General features: G+C 31.2%; 1 protein-coding gene across 1 annotated transcript; it reads right to left on the bottom strand.

The window, feature by feature from the left end:
• Nucleotides 1-19,358: 19,358 nt before the first annotated feature.
• LOC129616318 (uncharacterized) lies at nucleotides 19,359-19,932 on the bottom strand. The gene is made up of 2 exons (XM_055531927.1): nucleotides 19,922-19,932; nucleotides 19,359-19,860 (listed from the first exon to the last, which is right to left on the bottom strand). Exons 1-2 carry the CDS (start codon nucleotides 19,930-19,932, stop codon nucleotides 19,359-19,361), a joined length of 513 nt encoding a protein of 170 aa, XP_055387902.1.
• Between the last annotated feature and the right edge of the window lie 5,393 nt (nucleotides 19,933-25,325).

The following is a 25,325-nucleotide window of genomic DNA, read 5'->3' as shown; positions in this document are numbered from 1 at the left end:
TTACCACCTGGGGTATTCAATCCTTGTGTTTTGTTTATTACATTTGTTTTTTTTTATTTCGGAGCACATATATTTATGCCGTCCCCCAGGGATCAGTCGCAGACCAGAGAGGAGTACTCAATTCTAATACATTCATATGTACGAGTACATGCATATATTTGAATGAAAATAATATTTTATTTATACCTACATCTTTTCTTCATTTAAAAAATTTATTTCTGTAAATTTTTGCAAACTTTTCCAAGCTATTATAACAAATATTGTTTTGGAAATTTCTTTAAACTTTTATAATAATATTTATATGTTATATATTAAAAAAAAAAATAATCCTTGCATATTGTTAGGCGACATCAATGTTAATTTTTTTGTTAATAGCAATAATAAAAGCGTTTTGCTGAATTATTTAAGTTCGTTTAATTTTGAACACATGCACAATTTTATTACGAGGCCATCAAAAAATTCATGCATTGGTCATATTTTTTGCAATGACTCTCGTTTAAATCTCAATATATCTACGATTCTAAATAGAAATAGTGATCATAACATCCTGATGATTTTCCTCAATAAACGGATTTGTATTCGGTAAAAATTTGGTAATTTGGTAAAAATTCGAATAGATTTTTGTGGGGTGGCAAATGTCATTGCTCATTCGTTAAATGCGGAAACTTATAGGGATTTTGGTACTAATCAGTATTGTGAGGAGTTAATTTCAGATGTAAAAAGTATAATGCAATCTAACACTGTTAGTTCTGATTCTATATTTGACAGGAAACGTTTATTAGTACCTTGGATGAATAATTACTTGAAAAACTTGAAAGCGTTTGCCTAAGAATATGATATATTTCATAGGTTAAACTCTATAGTCAATAAATCAAGTTATTATTGTAAACAAAAAACGATTGTAATAATTACGTTTACAAGTAAGTATTGTAAACGTAATTATTACAATCGCAGTATAGATGCCTGTGCGGGTGATCAAAAAAAATTGTGGTGTTTTTTGAATTCTATGTTAGGCAAATCTAAAAATAATGACATTAAATTTATTTTAAGTAAAGATAATATTGCTTTATATGTCTCTCAATCTATTGCGAATGCTTTTAATGAATATTTTGTACATATTGGTGATGAGGTATTAAATTCTATTATCTGTACTTTACATGACGATATTAATTTATTTGGCACCTTAAATAATGTTTACCCTGTTTTTGATTTTAGTCATATTGATGTGTCTTTTACTAGGGATATTATTAAATCAATTAAAAATAAAAACTCAATGGGTTGGGATTGTATACCTTTGAGGGTAATAAAAAACTCTTGGAATAAATTTTCTACTATATGTACAAATTTATGTAACAAAATAATTTCGACTCATACTTACCCTGATTGCTTAAAAATCCAAAAGTTTTCTCCAATTTTCAAAAGTAGTTCTGAATCTGATTTGTATAACTACAGGCCGATTAGTGTCCCGACTTATTTCGCTAAAATTATTGAGAAAATTTTGTTCATACAGATTGTAAATCATTTAAAATTAAATAATTTTTTGTACCCATATCAGTATGGTTTTCAGAGGGGGGTTGGTACAGTCGATGCTTTAACAGATGCAACGGATATGTTATGTGAAAGTTTATCAACCCATAAATTGGTCACGGGACTTTTCATTGACTTAAAAAAGGCCTTCGACACTATAAATCATACCATTTTAATACAAAAATTAAAAGCGGCTGGGTTTTCGGTTTCGGCCTTTGAAATAATGAAGAACTATTTGGGATTTCGTAGGCAATATGTCTGGTTAAATGGGTTTGAAAGTTCTTGTGAATTTATTAATATTGGGCTACCTCAGGGTTCTACCCTTGGACCATTGCTGTTTCTAATTTTCATTAATGACATCCATCGACTTCCTTTAATAGGTAGATTGTTCCTGTTTGCGGATGATTGTAGCTTGTTCTATCCAGGTAATGATCCTATTGTTGTAAGGTCAAATGTTGAGCATGATTTAACTGTTCTGTCTGAATTCTTTAGGCTAAATAAACTTGTTATGAATTCTACTAAAACGAAAATTGTAAACTCTAAATCTCGCAGAACCAATATCGCAACTACACAAATTAAATTGAATGGTTCTGTTATTGATGAGATGAATGAGATAAAATTCCTAGGTATTACCTTTGATAGTGGTCGTAGCTGGCATCCACATCTGGATGGAGTTGAAAGAAAGTTGAATACATTTAATGGCATTATGTATAAATTTAAATATAAATTGCCGGTTTCAGATTTCAGATTTAGGGATAATATTCGTATTCGATACTGTAATATCGTCCCAGCGAATTTATGTAACTGGTTCAAGGCTTTTTAATGAATTACCATTAAATATAAGAAATATCTCGCATTTGGGTAGATTTAAATCAGCATTAAAATTACATTTACTCTCTGCTGATCAGCTGAACCATGCGCTATATAATGTATAATTTTAAATCTTTTGTTTCTTTAATTTGTAATTCTAATTTTAATTTCTACTTCTCATTTTTTATATTTAAATTACTATACATACTTATCTAATGTTGAAATCAAACTTCTCTTACACTTAATCATAAATCATTTCTCATTTAGAGCTATATATATATTAGCTATATATATAGTTATATATATAGTTAGATAGTTTTTGAAAAGTTATACCAAATATGAATAAAATGTAGAATTATAAAGGGAAATTCAAGGTATTGTGTAGCCTAGTGTATAGCGTGGTAGCCTAGTGTGTAGTCTGATAGCCAGAAGGTTACTGGATCGATGCTTACCTGAATGTTTTCGCATTTTTCTTTTTATGGATAACTTAAAAAATTTTTTTTAATTTGTTTAAATTTTTTGTTTTATGCTTTTTTTAATATATAACAGATAAATGTTATTACAAAAGTTTAAAGAAAATTTCTAAAAAGATATTGTTATAATAGTTAAGTACATGAATATCTATGTATATTTTTTTAAAGCTTGCTGACGAAATATAATGTTCAAAACAATTGCAAATGAAGCATTAATATTCAGATGCCACAAAGCATCTGATGTCTTTGATAAAAGCTGACATTTATTTACTTTAAGATTAATTCGATTTTCCGAACCAAAAATACGTGAGATCATTACATTTTCAAATATTATTTATCCCGTTTTGTGTTTCAAATAATAACGTAAAAGGTATCATTTATTACCGACCGTATTGTGTAAACAATAGGAAGGTTATGTGATGGCAACAAATTTTGCATATCGAGTTTTCGGTGGGAATGCACTTCTCCATAGTAGGGAAGTGTAACTAAACTATTTTTAGCAACCTCTCAGTCCGTCGGTCTGTGTGTGCACGCGCGTATCTCAAGTTCTGCTGAACCGATTTTGATGAAATTTTATATGTAAGTTTATTTCTCCTATGGCACGGATTGATCAACTTTTGGGATATATCAGGCCTTGGGAACTGCACTTTTTAACGGGCCTGTTTTACATTTTTGAACATTTTGAAGAAAGTATTCTACCGATTTAATTGAAATTTCATATATAAGCTTTTCTCGACCATCCGCAAAAATTCCTAACTTTTGGAAGAAATCAGGCATCAGCAACTGGACGTTTACTACGGGCCAAATATACATTTTGGCGTATATAAATGGAAATAATTGACCGATTTCATTGAAATTTAATACTTGAATTCCTCGTATTAAAGCAATAAACATATAAATTTTTTGGAAACATCAGGGCTCGAAAACTGATTTGCGGGCCGATTTTACATTTTTCACCATATTTACGGAACGAATTGATGGAATTTCTTGTAATTTGAAATTATAAACTTACTAATTTCCTATAAATTGGAAAAAAGTATTTAAAAGACATTTTTATAATATTCTGTAACCCTTTCACTTAACTAGAGAATATACAATGCGGTCGGTTATGTGCTGACCACATCAGATTTTTTTTTGGTTTGTGTTTCTAATTATAAAAAGTATAAAAGAAAAACGTGCTTTTGTTATGCAAAAATGTTTTCACAAAATCTTAAAATAGAGCTTTTACAAAACCCTTTCTAATGCCTTTTGTCCCCTGTCTCTAGCCCTTCTAGAAGTACCCGTACTTTTTGGCACCTGAGAAGTAGCCAAAAATATATATAATTTTATTCTATAATTTAATTAAAATTGTATTATAGAATGAGTGAATTGGAAAAAAATGATACGATGCTATACTATATGACTGTATGAACTTGAAAAATTACGTCAGGAGACACCTAGTATAGGATACGGTTAACCTTTATAAATTATTAAAGAATTTAAATGATATTAAATTAAACACGAACTTAAATACAATTACCTAGATATAATTTATAAACAATACTTTGTTTGACTGCACCAGTAAAACTACTGAAAAGTAATTAAGAATTAATTAAAATTAGTCAGTGGCGTAATAATTTGACTCTCTAAGTTATAATAAAAATGAAACGATCAGTTCAAAATAATTGCAAAACTTGCTTAAATTGCATCATACTAAAACATTGTCACATAAAAAAATTCTAAAAAATTTGCGGCAGGGGACTTAAAACGTGTGAAAGCAATTTTAAAGAACGGATGGAGACTTTCATGTTAGAAAATAATGATGAAAGCAATATTTTACCCGAATCGTTTCTACAAAATTCCAAAGAAAGCATCACCAAATTTTTAAGCAGCATGTTAATGAAGCATCGAGCATTTAAATTTAATTTGGAGCTGTTTGCAGAATATGTGAAAATCGAAAAAAGAGGGAATACTGAAGTTAATTTTGATGATGATTATGATGATGAACTCATAATGTAAATAAAATCGTTTAGCAGCAAAATGGTGCTTATATTACATTAAGCTGAAATATACATATGAAAGCTATGATAAGATGATGCAAAATATTACAAAAAAGACACAGGAATTTCAAGAACGAGATAGCGGATGGGCGTTAATTAAAATTATACATTTGGAAATTAACGTCAACGAATACAAACCTTTACGGGGCTCACAATATCTACCATTACCGTTATTTATAAAAAATAAAAAAGCATGCATCAACATTATGAATTCAGATGAATATTGCTTTAAGGAGTGTAGTAGCTGCATTTCATACTGCAGAAAAATCTGAAAGAACATCAATATATATGATTCGAGATATTAGAGCAGAAAGAATTACATTAGAAAATAATATTACTTTAAAATTCGATGGGTTAATATTTCCGCTTAAAGTTAGTGATATAAAAATATTTGAAGAATTAAACTCCAATATCAGCATAAATGTTTTTGGATATGAAAAAGTGGAAACCAACGATAATACGTTCCTTCAAATAAGTGGACCGTATTATTGCACAAGAGAAAAAAAGTGCATCATATCAATCTGTTGTTGATAGAAAGCGAAGAAAAATCGCACCATGTGTATATAAAAAATATATCGAATCAGGCTAATCGAATCACAAATCAGTAAACATAAAGAAAGTATGTTTTATGTGAAAATTGCATGAGTAAAAATAGAATTGTTACATCAATGCCAAAAAATGAAAACAAGATACTAAAATTCAAAAACTTTGGAAAGAAAATGGTAGTTCGTTTTACGATTTATGCGGACTTTGAATGCATTCTAGAAAATATCGATACATGCTCACCAGATCCGAAAATATCATCAACGATAGATATCCACCAACATGTTCCGTGTTCTTATGCATACTACATTAAATGCTCATATGATGATAATTTAGATGAATTTCGCATGCAGACTAACCCTTGGTGCGAAAATGATTTTGTAAGTAATTTAATTAAAGATGTCAAAAATATAGCTTGTAAGTATTTAGATAGTGTAGTTCCAATGAAAAAATTAACAGAATTAGAATTAACAAGTAAAAACGTTTCAGTCGGTATAAACCGATTGAACTATACCCTGCACCTTTCGTTATTGTGTAGCACTCGAACTCGTGAAGTCATTCTATAGAAACTTCAAGGATATGTCTGATCTACAATCGGACACACAACTGCCAAGTTTCATGAATCTGACTTTATTATTTTTCCAAATATTAAGAATAAGCTTTTAGACTTGTATGGGAGCTACTCGAACCTGCCAAGCAAGCCCACCAAAACTTCAGAAATATATCTGACCTATAACTCGACATACAACTGCCAAGTTTCATGAACCTGACTTTATTATTTTTCCAAATATTTAAAATAAGCTTTTGGAGTTGTATGGCAAGTACCCGAACCTGTCAAGCAATTCCACTAAAACTTCACAAATATATCTGATATACAATCGGACGCACAACTGCCAAGTTTCATGAATCTGACTTTATTATTTTTCCAAATATTTAAAATTAGCTTCTGGAGTTATATGGAGGTACCCGAACCTGTCAAGCAATTCTTCTAAAACTTCAGAAATATATTTGACCTATAATTGGACACATGACTGCATCCCATTATAATTTTTAGAGCATGTGTAGAACATAATTGGACACATGTATACAAAATTTTATATTTATAGCTTTATTAGTTTTCGAAATATTTAAAATAAACTCTTTGAGTTGTATGGCAGCTACCCGAACCCGTTGTCCGAATTAGTCCAACAACAATAGGGTTCGTCCTTGGCACAAAAGAAAAAACCTGTGAAAGTTTGGTGTCGATAGTATTATTCGTTTTTGAGTTATCGTGCGATCGGACGGACGGACGGACGGACATGTCTAAATCGACGCAGAATTTTACGCTGAGCAAGAATACATATATATATATGTCCATACCGCAGATGACTCCTTCAAGTAGTTACAAACTCCATACCGAAGTTAATATACCCTTCACGAAGTGCAGGGTATAAAAAAGCACTCAGAAAATAATATTTGTCATATTTGCGAAAATAATTTAGGAATAGATAAAGTAATGGACCATTGTCATTATACTGGGAAATATAGAGGTCAAGCTCATAACAATTGTAATTTGCAAGTTGAAAAACATAATTTTATTCCAATTTTTTTCGTAATTGTAGCGGTTATGATTGTCACTTACTTGTTAAAGCTCTAGCTAATTTTTCTGGGAATATTAATTTTATACTTATTAATAAAGAATATTATATTTCTCTTTCTAAGTCGATTAAATATGAAGAAAATAAATTTGTAAAAATTATATTTTTAGATTCTTTTAGATTTATGCATACCAGTTTAGAATTATTAGCTTCATACTTATCTGATAGCGATTTATTAACTGCAAGAAAAATGTTTACCGATCTTGAAAAGTTTTCTTTGGTCAAACGTTAAGGGATATTTTCATATGAATATTTAAATTCGTGGGCAAAATTAAACGATAGTACACTACCATCAAAAATTCATTTTAATAGTAGTCCATTAGATAGTGTTTGTTCAGACTAAGATTATGCTCACGCGAAAAGTGTATGGGAAAAATTTGAATGCGAAAATTTACGTCATTATTTAGAACTATATTTAAAGATAGATGTGTTGTTATTAACAGTTACTTTTCAAAATTTCCGTCAAGTATGTCTCAAAATATATTCTTTAGATCCTTGTCAATATTTTACTGCTCCTGGATTGGCTTAGAACTCTATGCTAAAAACAACAAAAATCAAATTGGAACTGGTATAAAAGGCGGTTTAACTCAACGTAGCTTAAGGCATTCTGTTGCCAACAATAAATACTTAGGGAATTACGATGCAAGTAAGACATCACAATATATTATGTATTTAGATGTAAACAATCTTTACAGTCTTGCCCAATCAGAATTTCTACCAAATTCAAATTTTAAGTAGTGTAAAAATTTTGATATTAATGTTTCAAATATATCAGATGACTCAGATATAGACTATATTTTAAAGGTGGAATTAGAGGTGGTTCTGTGCAAAAAATAAGCAAAATTCCAATATGAAACAGAAAAAGTTAGTAGCTGATCTGGAGGCAAAAAAAATATAATATTCTTCACTATAGAAATTTAAAACACTGTTTAAAACGTGGTTTAATTTTAAAGAAAATTTATAGAGCATTAGAGTTCAATCAATTTCGCTGGCTAAAGAGCTTTATTGATTTGAATAATTTTCATAGAACTCGAACTACAAATTATTTTCAAAAAGGAAAACAATGCTAACTATGGTAAAACAATGGAAAATGTAGACAAAAGATTGGGAAACTAGCGGTCGCCGTTTGGTGGCTCGCGCTTTAATATCCCGATCGAATTTTCACAGTATAGCGCATTTTACCGACAAAATGGCTGCTATTCAGAAGAACAGAATGCGTGTATATTATAATAAACCTATTTATGTAGGGTTTACAATCTTTGGCTATCAAAAGGTGTAATGTATAGGTTCCATTATGATTATATTAAATTAAAGTTTAAATTATATTAATTACGACTTTTATAGATATATGGTGCCTGATATCGATTCTAGATATGATACTTCTGAATATAATTCTACAAATCCGTATGAATGAAAAAGTATTAGGTATGATGAAAGACGAATTCAATGGTCGTATTATAAAAGAATTCATAGGCTAAAGAGGAAAAATGTACTCAGTTGACATTGAAAACAAAAAATTTATGTGCAAAGCAATCAAATTTACAATAGATAATTATAGTGATTGTTTGTATAAAAAATAAATATTAGTTAGAAAAATGTTAAATTTTAGAAATAAGTCTCATACATTATATACACAAAACTTAAATAAAATATCTTTACGTTTTTTAGATGATAAAAGATTTATAAAGGACGATAACGTGTATACTCTAGCTTGGGGGCACTCCCTATTGAAGAATATTTTTTTTTTTATATTTATTGTCAATTTTAATTTAAAACAAGTAAAAACGTTTCAGTCGGTATAAACAGATTGAATTATACCCTGCACCTTTCGTTATTGTATAGCAATTACTCGAACCTGTGCAACCATTCTATATGTCTGACCTGTAATTGGACACCCGACTGCCAAGTTTCATGAATCTGACTTTATTATTTTGTCGTATATAAAAAATTTTCTTTTGGAGTTGTATGGCAGCCAACCGAACCGGTGCAGCTATTCCATAAAAATTTTTGGAACATGCGTAAAATATAATTGGACACATGTATACAAAATTTAATAGTTATACTTTTGCTAGTTTTTGAAATATTTACAATAAACTCTTTGAGTTGTATGGCAGCTACCCGAACCCGTTGTCCGAATTAGTCCAACAACAATAGAGTTCGTCCTTGGCACTCTGAAACAACTCGTGAAAGTTTGGTGTCAATTGCATTATTCGTTTTTGAGTTATCGGGTGATCGGACGGACGGACGACGATAATCAACGCAGAATTTTACGCCGAGCAAGAATATATTAATATGTCCATACCGCAGATGACTCCTTCAAGTAGTTACAAACTCCATACCAAAGTTAATATACCCTTCACGATGTGCAAGGTATAAAACACAATTTTTGTTTAAAATATTTATAAAAACAAAAACCGTTTTATTCTTTCTAATTTATATATACGAGTACATATATTAAATAGATTTTATTTTCGGATACATCCAACCTAACCCATCTTTGAAAAGCCAAGGTCCGCTATAACTGTGCAGCATTATGTCCGGAATCGTTAATCCTCCCTCCTTATTAACTTTGTCACAACCATTGCAGCTAAACTTCAAATCGTCCTAGTCAGCGTTTAATTTCATATAGTATTCAAAATTAAAATTTTTGGAATTAAACAAAGCTGCCAGAGCTTGTGCTTTTAATGATTTTGGCTCCATGTTGTTTTATAATTTTGAAATTAATTAATTAACGCAGCTATGTTTTTGAAAATCTTAGTTCAATATGACAATGGTTTTTAATATCATACAATATCTATATTATATTTTACAAGATTTTTCCAGTTCATGAACAGGTATACATATAATCTAATAAATAACAAAAACAAAAAAATGAAAATAGCAAAAGAGAATACTGGGTAGATACATTACTCAATTGATTATACATACTGTAAAACAAAAACAAAAAATTAAAAGCGAAAAGCGAAAAGCGAAAGAGAATAAAAAAAGAGTAGTAATATTTTTTTTGTTTTTTTGCTTTACTACCATAAACAAAAATAAAAAGCAAAAGGAAGCGAAATATTTTAAATGAGTTAAGTAAGAGTAAAATAATTTTTTGTTGTTGTATTTAACATGGAATGGAATTAAAAAAAATAAAACTAAAAATTGTGAGAGATATATGAACACGAATAACGTTACGTTACGTACTAAGGCAATTATTCTTCGTGTGCTTGCGAAATTTCAATTGAGTAAGTAGCCAAGCCAGGTCTGTATAAAGAAAAGAGGCATTGATTTTTTATTAATTCACATTCACTTTGGTTTTAAAGTTTAACGTGAAAGGTACTATTTCCAATTGCGGATTCTTTTCTTTTTAAAAAATGGATAACAAACAAATGATGGAAATATTTTAACAGATAAAGTTGTTTATAAGGAAATTTTTCGTTCTTAAATGTTAACTAATTCTTAAATTGAATTTTAATCATATCTATGTAATTAACAGTGACACATATTACATCTTAAAATTTATTAAATTAAAAATATTTCCATTACTTGCTGCTTATAAGCAAACCACAGGGGCCCCTAGTATGATATTAAAAACCATTGTCAATATGACAATGGTTTTTAATATCATACAATATTAAATATATGTTTTAAAAAAGATAAGGATCTGTAAAATTGAAATTATATAGAAAAATTCGGTGGCATAAAACCGCATACATCCTCTTAACAATTTTATTTCCCCTATAAATTTGGAAATAATTAGAAAAATTAAGTTAGTACTAAGCATACATCGCATCGAATAACATCAAAAAGAACCAGGTGCGAAAGCTCGAGCAGTTGTAATTTTGGCAGCAGCAGCGACCTAGATGAAATCATTCGGGAGGTCAACACCATCAAACCATATCTGTCGTTCAGTCAAAGAAGTACGTCATTTTATCTCTAGAAAGAATGAAATCATCATTCAAAGATGCTGACGGGAGAAAAAAAGAAACCGTCAGAATCGAGACTAAAGATTTCGTTACATACATGCCAAGTTTCTATGCGAATAAACATTCGCAAAAAAAAATTCAAAAATTAAATATAATGATTAAAAATAATAAAATTTTATATACCTTCATTATTGTAAGAAATTTGAAAGAAAATAAAATATTGATAAAATCAAAAAAAATTCTTTTAATTTATTTTTTAGCTACGGTATTTTTTTTTCCTTCTTCACTCCTAGGAGGAGTATAGGGCTAGTGCATGATACATGTCATGTCCTAGTTTCTATAGTCATAGAGAGTTAGCTAGGTAGGTGACTAGCCTACCGTAGTTTTTATTTATATTAAATATTTCAGTTTATTAATATTTACTGTTTATTTTTCTTAGTCTTTTGTGTTGAATATTATGAATATTTGAAAATTACTTGTATAATACTTATTAGTATTGCATATTAAGTTATGAAAACTAAATGATTCTTGAAACTGAAACACAGCCTCGGATACACAACGATGATTACACGGTAACGACTATTGGCACGAAATTAAGGACACGATTTGGATTATGGAATGTACGTACACTAATGGAAACTTCAGACTGGCTCAATTAGAAAAAGAAATGTTAAGATATGAAATAAAGGTTTTGGGCGTATGTGAAGCGAGATGGCCTGGTAGTGGCGAAATAATCACGGCGAACGGTAGTCAGATGATCTACTCGGGGAATATTCAGGGAGGTAGTAATGGAGTGGCTATAAAATTAGACAAGACCATTAGAAAATCGTTAATAAATTGGAAACCAGTATCAGACAGAATAATAACGGCGAAGCTACACTCCAGATTACGGAAGATATCAATAGTGCAGTGATATGCCCCTACTGAAACCTCCGATGATGCGGCAAAAGACGACTTCTACCTCGAGTTGAATCATGTGTTGGAACAGATTCCCCGATCTGAAATAATCGTACTAATGGGCGACTTTAATGCAAGAGTGGGTACAAGAGACGTAAATAGCCCCAGTAGTGTGTTGGGCTCATCTGGTTATGGTACTCTAAATAATAATGGAAGACGCCTCATTGATATTTGTACAGAACACAACCTGACAATTGGCGGCACACTATTCCCCCACAAAGATATACACAAGTATACGTGGCAATCTCCAAACGGCCAAACAAGAAATCAAATTGACCACATCTGCATCAGCAATAAATGGCGACGTTCTCTGCTGGATGTAAGAAATCGGAGGGGTGCTGATATCCATAGTGACCATTTACTTCTTACTGGTGATGTAAGATTAAGACCATCTGCAATCCACAACAGACTTGACAAGAGAGAATGTCAAAATTAAACAAGGCAGGGTTGGCATTTGAAAGTACAAAGATTGAATTTGTATCCAAAATTCAGAATGCAGTAACTACGGAAGACAATATTCAAGAAATCTACAGACGAGCAGGGGAAGAAGTACTTGGCTTGGTTGAATCGAACCGGAAAGAATGGATATCAAACGAAACTTGGTCAAAGATACTACAAAGAAGAAAAATAAAAGAAAAACTACTCACGCAACCATCGGGAAGCTTGAAACAACAATATAATAGTCTTGCAAAAGAAGTCAAACGATCTGCCAGAAGAGACAAACGAAAGTTCTACGTGAACATAGCCCAAAATGCAGAAACAGCCGCTCGCCGTAACAATATGCGCGATCTATACAAAAACATCCAGAAACTAACAAAGAATAACATCAACAACAAACAGCCAATTAGAAATCTTAATGGTGAACTCCTTACCTCCACTAGTGACCAAATGCAGAGATGGAAAGAATACTTCGACCAGGGCCCCCCAACTCGTACTGAGATTATGCAGGCTATAGATAAACTAAAGCGCAACAAAGCAGAGGGGCAGGATGGTGTGGCGGCCGAGCTTCTAAAAATCGACAATAACACGGCCGCCCAAAAATTGCAACCCATCATAGAACAAATCTGGCGTAACGAAATCATACCGCGCTCTTGGATAAAGGGCATAATAATAAAACTACCCAAGAAAGGTGATCCAAAAGAATGTAGAAATTGGCGTGGAATCACCATACAAAACACAATAAATAAGGTTCTGGCTCTGACAATTCTCGGAAGAATTGAAGACAAGATCAAACTACGAGAAGAACAAGCTGGTTTCCGCAAACAACGTAGTTGTATAGATCAATCGAACACATTGAGAATCATCGTGGAACAATCTATTGAGTGGAACTCACCATTGTACATTGCATTTGTAGATTTCGAAACAGCTTTCGATGCAGTAAAACGGGATAGTATATGGAGTGCTTTGAGGAAAAAAGGAATTCCAGAGAAAATTATAAACATAATCAAAGCGATGTACGATCAGAATGAAACAAGAATACTACACAATGGCGCACTAAGCGAGCCGGTCATCATAAACAGTGGAGTTAAGCAAGGTTGCCCACTTTCACCGATACTCTTCAACTCTGTCCTAGATAACATAATGCAAGAAGTGACAAGCACACCCAGAGGAATTAGATGGTCATTAACCGATCGCTTGGAAGATCTGGACTACGCTGACGACATTGCCCTGCTTTCCCATACTTACGAAGAGATGCAAGCGAAACTCGACCTCCTACACAGTAAAGCAAAAAGTGCTGGACTCCAAATAAATACACGAAAAACAAAGTCCTAAAGATTAAACTGCCGCAACACGAACACGTTCATGATAAACAACACAACTATAGAGGACGTCACTAAGTTCAATTACCTTGGTAGTATAATAACTACAACGGGGGGAACAGAGGACGATATCTTGAACAGGATCGGACTAGCTAGGGCAGCATTTGGCAGAATGTGGACTGCTTGGAGATCGTCCAATCACAGCAGAAAAACCAAGCTGAGATTGTTTGGCGCTTGTATAAAACCGATACTCTTGTATGGAAGCGAAACCTGGCACGCAAACCAAGCCAGTATAAACAGCATTCAGGTATTCGTCAACAAATGCCTCAGAAAAATATGTAGAATCTTCTGGCCGAATAGAATCTCCAACCTAGAGCTGCGGGACCTCACAGGTGAAGAACCTATAGCCACACAAATCAAGAAACGTAAATGGCGCTGGTTGGGGCACACACTAAGAAGGCCACCGGGTGCGATTCCACGTCAAGCGCTAGAGTGGAACCCCCAAGGGAAACGAAAAGTGGGTAGACCAAAAATGACGTGGCGTAGAACCATAAACAAAGAAATCGCCGACAGCGGCAAGTCTTGGTCACAGATAAAAACATTGGCAAGTAACAGAGTACGATGGAGAGGCTATGTGGAAGCCCTATGCTCCTAAACTGGAGTGAACAAAGGAAAAAAAAAAAAAAAAAAAATTAAGTTATATAATATTGAATATAATTTTTATAGTGACCTGACCGGGGTTTGAACCCGAGACCCTTCGGTTAGAGGGCCGGTGCCATAACCACTGCACCAATGGTCAGGTCAGCTACGGTATACAGGGTTTATTTTTTCAGTTGCATGTTATTTCAGGGCTTATTTTTTCATCTGCATGTTATTTCAGGTTTCTACAGGCTTTTTATTTTCGATAGAGTTTACCTTTCTCAAATCCCTAAAGGACTTGTTTCAAAAATCTTATTCAACTAATAATGATTTTAAAAATTGGCAGTTGTGTGTCCAATTATAGGTCAAAGATATTTGTGAAGTTTTGGTGGAATTGCTTGACAGGTTCGAGTAGCTCCCATACAAGTCCAAAAGCTTAGTTTAAATATTTGAAAAAATAAAGAAGTTAGATTCATGAAACTTGGCAGTTTTGTGTCCAATTATAGATCAGATATACTTGCGAAGTTTTAGTGGAATTGCTTGACAGGTTCGGGTACTTGCCATACAATTCCAAAAGCTAATTTTAAATATTTGGAAAAATAATAAAGTCAAATTCATGAAACTTGGCAGTTGTGTGTCCAATTATAGATCAGATATATTTGCGAAGTTTTAGTGGAATTGCTTGGCAGGTTCGGGTACCTGCCATACAACTCCAAAAGCTAATTTTAAATATTTGGAAAAATAATAAAGACAGATTCATGAAACTTGGCAGTTGTGTGTCCAATTATAGGTCAAAGATATTTCTGAAGTTTTGGTGGAATTGGTTGACAGGTTCGAGTGGTTCCCATACAAGTCCAAAAGCTTATTTTAAATATTTGGGAAAGTAATAAAGTTAGATTCATGAAACTTGGCAGTTGTGTGTCCAATTATAGATCAGATATATTAGCGAAGTTTTGATAATAACTTTGTCTCTAATGAAGTTCACGTCTATTTTTCCTGTTAGGACATCATAGGTAAAGCAAGAAGACAACAAAGACCGGCGTGACTCCAGACTCAACATATTAAGGGATTGAAGTCTAATTTTATATGAAGGAATATTGTGGAAGTCATTGGGGTTATATTGGCTTCTCAAAGCAGATAATAAAAATTGTTTTTGAACCGACTCAATTTTATTTCTGTGTACAGAAAATCCCGGATCCCAAATAATACTGCCATATTCAAAAACAGAACGAACAAGGGCGCAATAGAGCGATTTAGTTACTTCAGTATTATTGAATTCTCCGGCTCTCCTCTTAATGAAACTTAGCAATTTGCTTGCTTTAGAAACAATAGAATCATAATGGAAATTGAAATTGAGTTTACTGTCCATAATAATACCTAGATCAGTAATATGGTCAACGCGTTCTAAAGTGGAGTTTTGAAGTGAATATTCTTGAAAGAGGTTTGAACGCTTACGTGAAAAACTAATAACATAACATTTTTTAACGTTAAGATCTAATTTATTAGTCTCGCACCAAGAATTTTGATGTTCTAACTTTAATTGGAGATAATTAGTGTCAGAAATATCTTTTACAATATGATACATTTTCAGATCATCAGCATAAATCAGATCCGGAACACCCGCCAAACATTAAGAGAGGTTAGAAATGAAGATATTGAAAAGAATAGGGCCTAAATGACTTCCTTGGGGAACTCCAGAGTAGACATGGATAGGTTTCGACTTAACACCCTGGAACTTGACAAATTGGGTCCTTTCAGTGAAGTAAGATTTTAACCATCCCAATAGTGGATTCCTAAAACCAAATTGTCTTAGCTTATGCTCTAAGATAATGTGATCAATGCGATCAAAAGCTTTACTGAAGTCTGTATGTATCGCATTCACTTGAAACCCTCTTTCCATAAACGAAAGAATATCGGATGTAAAAATTGAAAGGTTGGTGGTCGTAGAGCGACCAGCCCTAAAGCCGTGTTGCTCATTATTTAGTAATGGGTTAACAATGGGTGCAATTATACCCGTAACTAATTTCTCAAGTAATTTAGGAATTGTTATGGGCTAGGTATTAGCACGTAACATTATTTTTTTTCCATTTAAAAAATTAAATTACTTTTTATGGAAAAAAAATTTAACTTCAAGATCAAAGGAAATTTTTCATACATGCATATAAATTTTAATTTTACATAAATTACCCTATTCTAGGTAGCAATAGTGCAATTTAAAATTCCCATCCCTAATAATAATTTCAATAATACAACTTAAAACAGTGGTCAGATTTTATACCTCTTTTTCCATAAGAATTACTTTTTTTTTGTTTTAACAAAATAATTTTGTATGCATGCATGCATATAATACACCATGTTATTCATAAGCATACATATTCATAGCAAAAAAAAATGTGTACAGTCGTACATCGCATGATTTGCATGTTTACGCATAAGTATACATGTACCTTATTGGTATTTGTAATTTTTTTATTGTTCTTTTTCGTTCTATTCTCTTCTCATACGCATAATGCAAATTGTTGTTGTAGTTTTTTTTCATTTCAATTTGAAATATTCTAATTCTTTGCTAACCCTTATATGGTATATAGTACTATTCTAATGCGAATTATAAGTGTGTGCATGATTATGTTGGGTGTTATATAGGAACATATTGTATTGAATATTAGGTAGAATCCTGTTTAGGGTTAAATGATCTGATTTATTGTTGTTGGTTTATTGCTATTAGAAATTTTTTTTTCGGAATCGAAATTTCCAGTAAAATGTCATGCGATTCTACCGTTAGGAATTTTGGAGTTTTTATGTATGCATGAATAGTGGAATTTTTTTTTGTCTTTTCGCTTGATGTTGAATTAATTTGAAAAATAAGAAGTTAGTTAGGAAGAAGATAAGTTAAAAGGTGGACGGTTTTAGAAGAGAAAAAAAAAATTAATTTTTTTAATAGATGAAGTAAAATTTTAAATAGATGAAAAATATTTTTTTTACTAAATAATAAAATAAAATGAGATAGTTTTCCGGCCGTAAATATGAGAGCCGTAATATAAAAATTGTATTACTTAATATGTGTATGAACAAAAGAAAAAAAATTCATATTATTTTATTAAATTAAAGGAAAAAAAACACAAAAGAAAGCAATTACCCTGGTAAAAAAAAAAAAAAAATAATATAATATAATATAATAAAATAATATAATATTAAACACCTCACAAAAATATAAAAATCAAATTTAATCATACAGAGAAAAAAAAACCTATTTTTCACCATTTGGACAATTCACAAAAATTATAATTTATATAATTCACATTAATTGGAAATTATAGTAGAAAAAGAAAAAAAAAATAAATCCCTAAAAATGATAAAATAATAATTATGAAGGTAAAAATAAAACAAAACAAGATAAAAAAAAAACAATTCTTTTTTCTAACATTAACAAAAAAAAAAAAAAGTGAAAACCCAAAAATATTGATTAAATAAATAATGAATAACAATTCACATATTATATAGTTAAAATTATTAGTGTCTATCATAATTTCAACAAGAAAATCATAACAAGAAGAAAGGAAAACGTGTGTAGAAAATTTTGGAGAAAGGAGCAAGAGGAAAAAGGAAGGAAAAGGTACTAAAAGTACCTGGATGAAGAAAAAGGTACTAAAATAATTTTTTTTTAAATTAAGATTAAAACAAAAAAAAAAAACAAAAATGTAATAAAATAAATGTTGCATATAATATTGTAATTTATGTTACGCAGTTTGAAAATTATTGAAAATGCAAAAAGAAGAAAAGAAAAAAAATTTAATTCATTAATTGTACAGTCAATTCCTACATTTCACATAAATATAATTAGAAAGTAAGTAACCTCAATCAAATAAAAAGAAGGAAAAAAAAAAAGAAGAAAAAAAGGAAATTTTAGATACATATGTGTTATTATTATTATAAAATATTTTCTTTTTTTTCATATTTCTATTTATTTATTTTCTTATTATTAAATATAATTCTTAAGAATATTATAATCCTTATTAATAAATAACTTACGAAACATAATATGTAAAGGTTACTAGTTTGTTTTAGAGCATTTTATGTTATATTATTATTTCTATTAATTACATTGTAAAATTTTTTTTTCTTTCTTCGTATAATTTCTTTGGTATGCATATCAAAATAGATTTAAACTAAATTACTTTCCATTTTCATAATGAGCATAATTAGTATTAATTTTAAAATTAAATTTGCAAAATATATATATACAGAGAAAAAAAAATGGAAAGTAAATCAAATCTATTAATATATAAGTACTATTTTAATTGTATAAGCAAGCTATATTATATATTCAAGTAATCACAAGGAGAAACTAGAAAAGAAAAATGAATTGTAAATCATCTATATAACAGAAAAAAATAAAAGAAAATATATAATAAAATATGAAGAATTTAATAAAATATACTGAATGTAGAAGCGACAAAATTAAAAGTATCTAGAAAAAAAAAACCTAGGAAAAGGATAAAGAATTTTGTTTTTTTCTATCTCTTATTTTTTTCTCATTTCCACCAATTTCAGTATGTTTTTGTTTGGTTATTTCTATTAGTGGTCAAATTAGAATAATGATGATGGAGTAGTAATTCCCTTCTCCTTTAGGGTGTTCAAAATTTAGGGATTTTTCGAGCAAAGTTTGGGAGTCTCAACAACATCTGAGACTCATGGAAGGGTAGGGCTCGGGACAGTGCTGATTCGCCACCCTGTCACTATTTTGCAATCGCATTAATTTTTTTTATTTTTTTTTAACGTGTGCATAATTTTTTTTTCTGTTTATGCTACGTAGCCATTGGTGGTAACCGGCTACTTCTATTTAACCCACCCCAGGCTGAAGCTCCGGGATACAGCCAGATGCACACTGGAGTAGCTGGTGGCCGATGTCCCAACCATTGGCGGTGACAGGCTCTGCCAGGTCATCCCTCAAACATCAACTACACTAATTTCATAACAGAATGACAGATTGAATGGCAATTCCCCTATAGTTTTCAACCGCAGTCTTATCCCCCTTTTCATGAATAGGTATGAAGTGTGAAATTTTTCATATTGAAGGGAAAAAACCAGAGGATAATGACTTGTTAAAAATCAAAGTAAGCGGATATGATAAATTGTATCTACAGTTATGAAGAAGTATAGGCGGTATAAGGTCCGGTCCAGGTCCTTTATTGGTTTCTAAGTCACAAATACCCTGAAGCACGTTGTCAACTGAAAGATGAATATCTTTAAAAAGTGGATGACCATTATCTATACTAGTGGGCGTATAGACATAATTAGAAAAATAATCTAATCTATAAGTTTGTTGAAAATTATCAGCAAAAAAATTGCACATCTCAGAGTTAGAAGATGATATAAACCCGTTCTTGCTCATGGAGCTCGGATATCCCGACGATTTACGTTTGGAGTTAACAAAGTCAAAAAATCTTTTCGGGTTCCCCAAAATCGAGCTGCCTATATTTTGGATATAAATATCATATGCCTCATTGGATTTATTTTTGAATTCATTCGCCAACTCATTATATTCATTAATAAGTGAATTATTGTCCCTAGAATGTTTAATTTTATTGTGTAATTTATTTCTCCGATTACGTAATTATCTTAAATTACGATCTAACCATGGTTCCGCCAGTCTATCTTTTTTAAGGATTCTTGGAACATGGGCGTCAATTATTCTGAACAAAATAGAGTAAACATCGGAGACAATATTGTCTTAATTGTGCTGATGGAACATATCGTTCCAATTAATTAAGCTAAGGGCATAATTGATGCCGTTGTAGTCGGCGTTAAGAAAATCATATACAATCTCTTTATTGTAAGATTTAGAGAACTTAAGTTTGTTATTAGGAAATTCGAGAACAATTGCATTATGATGAATAGAATTTTTGAAAAGGTTCTCTTCGTCTGTAGCAATGCGGACCCGTATGCTGTCATAGGCATTTGAGAAAGCTAAGTCCAACCAATTACCTCTTTTATTTGGGTAACGTACCACCTGCTGCAAGTCGTTTCCATAGAACGTACTAACGAGATTAAAATCAATATCTTCCATGAAGTTGACTGGAAAAAGATGGTTACCATATTCATCGTTGATAAACGATAAAGCCGACCGATTAAAATCACCTTGAACAACTATCTCATCATCCTCATGCATTTGTGAAAATATTTCGTTACATATGGTAAAGAAATCGTTATAAGAGGATTCATCAGAATTAGGGGGAAAGTAAACTTCTCCCACATAGGTATAGATTCTACCTGAGTATATTTTGATAAATTGATGGTCGAATGTGGAAAAAACTGAAGTGGATACCAATTGGTTTGGTAACCGATTATTGACGGCGATCAAAACGCCCCCGCCCCTGGATTGACCGGTAGTTGTATAATCACGGTCTTTTCTGTATACAGACCAATTACTGTCAAGTATTTCCTCATTTTTGAAAGAATCGTTCAACCACGTTTCCGTAAGAGTTAAAATATTGAAATTGCAAGAATTAGCGTCAATAAAGAGATTTTTAAGCTTTCCTCTTAAACCACTGCAATTATGGTAAAATATGTTAGGGAAAACAGATGATTTGATGGGACGAATGGTCACAAGACTACTATGGGAGGCTTTAAGAGTGGGTCCGTCACTATTTAAACCATTTTGATGGTGATTTAGAGGATCCTGACGGAAGAAAAAACCTATCGTTTGATTCCCTCATTCTTTGTAAGTAATCAACCCATTTACTCTTCATGTGTTTCCGATAAGTCTGTAGGTCCTTCTCGACACTTGCAGGTTGCATATTTAAAGTTTCATGAAATCTTTTGTACAGTCTCAGGAGGAGAGTGTAATCAGAGGGGAGACCCTCGCTTTTTATGAAAACTTTTATGCTGAACTGAGTCTTGCCGTCATGATGCACTGTGTCCGCCGCGTCATATAAGTAAGCTAGGTAAAGATTAACGTTCTCATAGACAACCCTGACTCTAAAGTGAGACAAAATGTACGTACTGTCACCAGCCTCAACTGCCTTTTTCGTCATACGAACAACTGGTGGAACAAGTGGATCTATAAAAGATTGTGAAGGCAAGATGGGAATTTGAGTAGTTTGAGTAGTCGCCGCATTGGTTTCGCCACTTTTACAAGTTTGAGCTTTTACGGTCCCGTTGAATGTTTCGTCCTGGATGAAATTTCAATACTTGCTAATATTATTGTTATTGGTATTTTTATTCATATGATTGTCAGTATTATTGCTATTAATATTATTATTGCTGTCATTATTATTACTGTCATTATTATTAGTATTATTATTGCTTTTATTATTACTATTGTCATTAATAATAATACTATAATTGTTATTATTATTGTTCTTGTTGCTGGTATTGTTATTATTATCAATATTATTATTATTATTATTATTAATATTATTATTTTGGTTGTTATTATTATTATTAATATTATTATTATTATTATTATTATTATTATTATTATTATTATTATTATTATTATTATTATTATTATTATTATTATTATTATTATTATTATTATTATTATTATTATTATTATTATTATTATTATTATTATTATTATTATTATTATTATTATTATTTTTAATATCAATATCATTATTATTATCATTATTATTGTAATTATTATTATTATTATTACTATTATTATTGTTATTATTATTATTATTATTTTTATTATTATTATTATTCTTATTATTATTATTATTAATATTATAATTATTATTATTATTATTATTCCTTTTATTGCTGCCTTTATTTTTATTAATGTTGTCAATGTTGTTCCTATTTTATTTCTGTTATTGTTGTTTTTTAAATTAGAAGTGTTATGTTTTGTATTAATTTTGCTAGTATTGTTATTGTTAAAATTTGTGTCTCTAATGTTTTTCTTTTTTCTACTGTCAAGTCTATTTTTATTATTATTAATAAAGTTACTGTTAGTAGAATTAGTGTCGTGGTTAGGCAGTTTATTCTTAACTTTAATGTTAGTTTTATCGAAAAATTTTTCCAAAAGAGTACCTGCTTGCCAATGCATACGATTTAGAATTTTCCTTAGTTTAGACCTTGGTACACTGGCTTTAAAGGTGAGATATTTTGCCTTCTGCTTGAGAAACGCCGGTGTAATTTTCTTACAAACTACCTCTGTACATTTGAATTTGGTACGTAAGAAATCCTCCAGGCTATTTTCTGTGGTATCTAAAGATAATTTGGAGATCTAACAGTTAAAAATAGGCTGGGCAACGGTGGCAGGAGGTTTAGGGCCAGGCAGACCATTGGTGGTATGAGCAACGCTTAATGGTTCGCTTGGGTTGATATTAGATTGATTCATCGCTTCCTTCGATACCTCAAGCAATTCGGCATGTAGGGACTTGTCCATTGTTTTGGTAATTTTCTCATCATTGAATTTTATCAACTCGTCAAATTGAGAGCTAAGTTCCCTTATCATGCCACCGAGGTTTGCGAGACTGTCGATTTTGTTATTGATCAAAGCGATGTCATCCTGGGCAGAGCTAGTAAGTTATAAGAAGTTTCGTCAATACGATTGACACGTGTATCCAGAGCCGATAACATTTTATCCATATTTTCGGCAACAATTAGCCCAACCCCGTCAATCTTGTTCTCAAGAATTGATGAGTTGAGATCCGGTGTTTGCTTTTGGACTTGACTTCTAACAATCACCTTTATTTCTTCCATGAATGTTGACATCGATTTATTCAACATTTCAAAATTACTCTCCATCTCGTTGAAGCTGACTGCGTTGTTTTTTACGCAGTCCACATTCCTGGCTATTGAACCTTGGAAGTTATTATTTACTGCATCGATCTTATGTTCCGAGCAGAACGATTTGTTGACTGAGCAACAATCCGTGCAGATGAAATGGTTCGCCAAAAATGCACTATACAAATCACGTGGAGCTCTTACGCATATATCATGAAAGGAATTTCTACAAAATCCCTTGCATGACACTACTTCCATGCCTTTAATACCTTGGCAACCAGCTGCAGAACATTTGGAATCCATTCTTCGTAATTTATGAGTTTAGAATTAATACAACTGACGAAAATTGCCGGTGCGTACTGTATATTTTTTTTTATTTTGTTTTATTATTTTGTTTTATTATTTTGTTTTTATTTATTTGATATTTTTTATTTTATTATTATTTCTTTCTTTAATTGCGAAAGAAAAGAAAGTGTAAAGTGAATAATTTTTTTTTTATATTTTTAAAAAAAAAATTTTTTAATATTGTTATTGTCACAAGGTTATAAAGTTAATTGGGTCAAAGTAAAAAATTATTAAATTAAATAAAATTAAAATAATGATTCGAGTTGTAAAACTGCGGATAACTTTTACGTCTGACCACGTTGAGAACAGAAAACAATTATATTACAATGATCAAATTTTAACGGATCCTTCGTTACTTGATCAAGTTTATCTGTTTGTAGAGGAAAAAAAATGTAACATGGCTTTCCCAATTGAGTTGTTGTTTTTACATTCCAAATATGATGATTAATATTTTGTGGTAACGATTGCTATACAAACTCAATTTCAATGTATCAGTTAAATTGCACTTTGGTCAGTTGAATTTTCGGCTTCACATTAGCATCAGAGCAAAGTAAACATAAACGACTACAATTGTATGTATTACATTTTTGATACTTCTTATTATTATATGAAATTTTATTACCTAAATATTTCACAACTTCAATTGGTGGTTGTAAATTTCCAAAACTTTCAAAATAGTGAATATTATTTAAATTTTTGTGATATGCTACCCAATGTGTGCCTTGATCTGTGGAATTATCTAAATTTATAATACCACATTCACGTTTCCATGGTTTAGTTTTAAAGAGATTTTCCCTTATAAAAACACCACGGAAATTTCGTAAATACTTTCGACCAAAATCGTTTGTATCAATATTTGTCAGTGCTCTTTTGGATAGCAAATTTAGTGGTTTCTTGGAGTTAAATATAATCCAAACCCTTTTTTATATGGTTTTAATTGTAAACCTTTTGTGACCCTTCCTTATGGTGACGCTCACTTTCATTTAACATCTTCTTTGCGTTTTTAGCATCGTTGAAAGCTTTTGCTATACCAGCAACACCTTCTGTAAGAGCTCCAACAGCTGAAAGACTCGCGAATATCGGAATTAATGGTAGAATATCACCAGTTTTTGGAACTGGAATTATACACGGAATTTTTACCGATTTCCTATTTTTAGCTGCTTTAAGCGTTTGAAACTTTTTCTTTTTCAGGTTTATAACCTTTAATAGCAATTTTAGCTTCATGCATTAATTTTCTTAAAGGTTTTTTCCTCTTCTTTTTTACCCCATTTCTGCAACCCATTCCAGTTTTAACTTTTGCCTTCATTGCGTTTGTTACCAACCAGACGTTAGCTCGCTCACCAAAACTTGAATCTTTTACCCATCGCTCACCAAAACTTGATTTAACTCTCTGCCAGGCTTTTTCTGCTAATATATTATCAATAATATGACGATCAGCAATAGTGTTTCTTCGAGAATATGCAACATCATGCTCTTTACAGGCTTCGTCTAATTGATTAATACCTTTATCGTCACGATCTAACTGCTTTTTTAATTTTGTTCCAGGACCGCAATAGTTGTATCCAGGTAAATCTGCTTCAAATGGTAACTTATTTATCAAGGACTTCCTCCTTCCCTCTCAACAAAATGTTTATTACTGAGCGCCATTCGATTATTGAACTTTATTTAAATTTATTCCTTCGAAAGTGAATCAATTGCAAATGATTGCAAAAGTATAAATTAAATAATTTTATATCAAGTTAAACTAGTAGTAGTTATGAAGTTTATCAAAGTTCATAATACAACAAAAGCAAAAAATTTTGATAATAAATCGAGCAGCAAAAAGAAAAGGAAACATGGAGTTAGTATCAGGGGTTTAATTGTGGGTTCGTCCAATTGCGGTAAAAGTAACGTAATGTTGAGTATGTTACTGGATCCAAATGGACTTAAATTTCAAAATATATCCATATAT

This window comes from Condylostylus longicornis, unplaced genomic scaffold, assembly GCF_029603195.1.
Source record: "Condylostylus longicornis isolate FDR11 unplaced genomic scaffold, ASM2960319v2 ptg000179l, whole genome shotgun sequence".
In the NCBI taxonomy this organism is placed as follows: Eukaryota; Metazoa; Arthropoda; class Insecta; order Diptera; family Dolichopodidae; genus Condylostylus; species Condylostylus longicornis.
The sequence above is the reverse complement of the archived record's forward strand: the minus strand, read 5'-3'. Positions and strand labels throughout refer to the sequence as shown.